Source organism: Vigna umbellata, chromosome 9 (assembly GCF_029865625.1).
Source record: "Vigna umbellata cultivar VRB3 chromosome 9, Vumbellata_1.0, whole genome shotgun sequence".
NCBI lineage: Eukaryota > Viridiplantae > Streptophyta > Magnoliopsida > Fabales > Fabaceae > Vigna > Vigna umbellata.
Window position 1 is genome coordinate 8,395,783 of NC_142173.1, and position 1,511 is coordinate 8,397,293.

General features: G+C 38.8%; 1 protein-coding gene across 1 annotated transcript; it reads left to right on the top strand.

Annotated features, from left to right (window-relative positions):
- Positions 1-1,251, top strand: LOC148192458 (uncharacterized). The gene is made up of 2 exons (XM_088099568.1): positions 1-197; positions 341-1,251. Exons 1-2 carry the CDS (start codon positions 29-31, stop codon positions 1,039-1,041), a joined length of 870 nt encoding a protein of 289 aa, XP_087955694.1. The 5' UTR covers positions 1-28; the 3' UTR covers positions 1,042-1,251.
- Positions 1,252-1,511: the final 260 nt, after the last annotated feature.

The window sequence follows — 1,511 nt, forward strand, 5'->3', positions numbered from 1 at the left end:
CTCGCACATCTCACTTTTCATTTCCCTCATGGATCTTCAAAAACCTCTATACCTCTTCTTGCTTCTCCTCACTCTTCTCTCAAGCTCCCAAGCCAAGAAATTCAACGTTGGTGGAAGCCAAGGCTGGGTTCCAAATCCTTCCGAGAGTTACAACAACTGGGCTGGAAGAAACCGATTCCAAATCAATGACACAATAGGTAACTAATACTAATACTGATTAAATACCCACATGCCTATAAAAAGTTTGGAGTTTCGATCGTGCATAAAGATAACATTTTTTTACAATGACGTGACAGTTTTAATTCATGGGTATTTGTTCTATTATTGTTTTGCTTGCTAGTTTTCAACTACAAGAAGGGTTCAGACTCGGTGTTGGAAGTGAAGAAGGAAGATTATGACAAGTGCAACAAGACCAACCCAATCAAGAAGTTCGAAAACGGTGACACTGAGTTCAAGTTTGATCGATCAGGACCGTTTTACTTCATTAGTGGAAATGATGGAAACTGTGAAAAGGGTCAGAAATTGATTGTTGTTGTTTTATCCCCTAGAAAATCGCCATCACCTTCACCATCACCTTCACTATCACCATTGCTGCCACCAAAAGATATGCCTTCACCCTCACCAAAGCCAAACCCACCAATCGTTTCGCCTTCCTCTCCACCGTCCCCAGCGGTTCAACCTCCATCAAACTCAATATCTCCGAAACCGGCCAACGGGCCTTCTGCGGCAGCTCCGGGACCTGAAAACTGGTATCCAGCGACAGCTCCGGCACCTGAAACAATGTATCCGGTGACTTCTCCTCCGGCACCGCCACCGGAGACGGGAACTCCACCGCCGTTTCCGGCGGAGCCAATTTCTCCACCGCAGTCATCCGCCGGGCCAACTTCCCCACCGCAGTTGCCGGCGGGGCCAACTTCTCCACCGCAGTCGGAGCCGTCAACGGCGCCATCACCGACGAATGGTGGTTTTGCTAAGGCTCCTTCAAACGCTTTGGTGTATTTCGTTACAATTGTCGTTGGTGGTGTTATGTTGCGTTATTGAACGTTCATTTTGGGTTGAAATTTAAACATACTTTAGTAGGGACATGTTGTGTTAAGAATGTTTTTAGGAGGACTCATGTGGTCGTTATTTTGATGTTTTTTCTTTTAATTTGATTTGCATATTAATTATTAGGATAATTTATATATAAAGAAGATTTGTATAATTTTTTTCCAACTTTAAGTTTTAATAAGATACCGTTTATAAATTTTACTTTTAGTGGTCTTTTTTTTTAATTTAACTTTTTATTTTTAAATTTAATTTCTTTTATTTAATCAATATTTTAAATTAAAATAATTATTTATAAGAAAATATTACCTATAAAATAAGAAAAAACCTATTTATAATAAAGTTGTAAAAGGTATTTATATTTGGTTTTATACCTATAACTTTATTATTTTTTTGTTATCATTAAAAAGGACACGAGGATTTAGTTGAAATTCATTCCTGTTTGATATTAGCATGATTTTTGT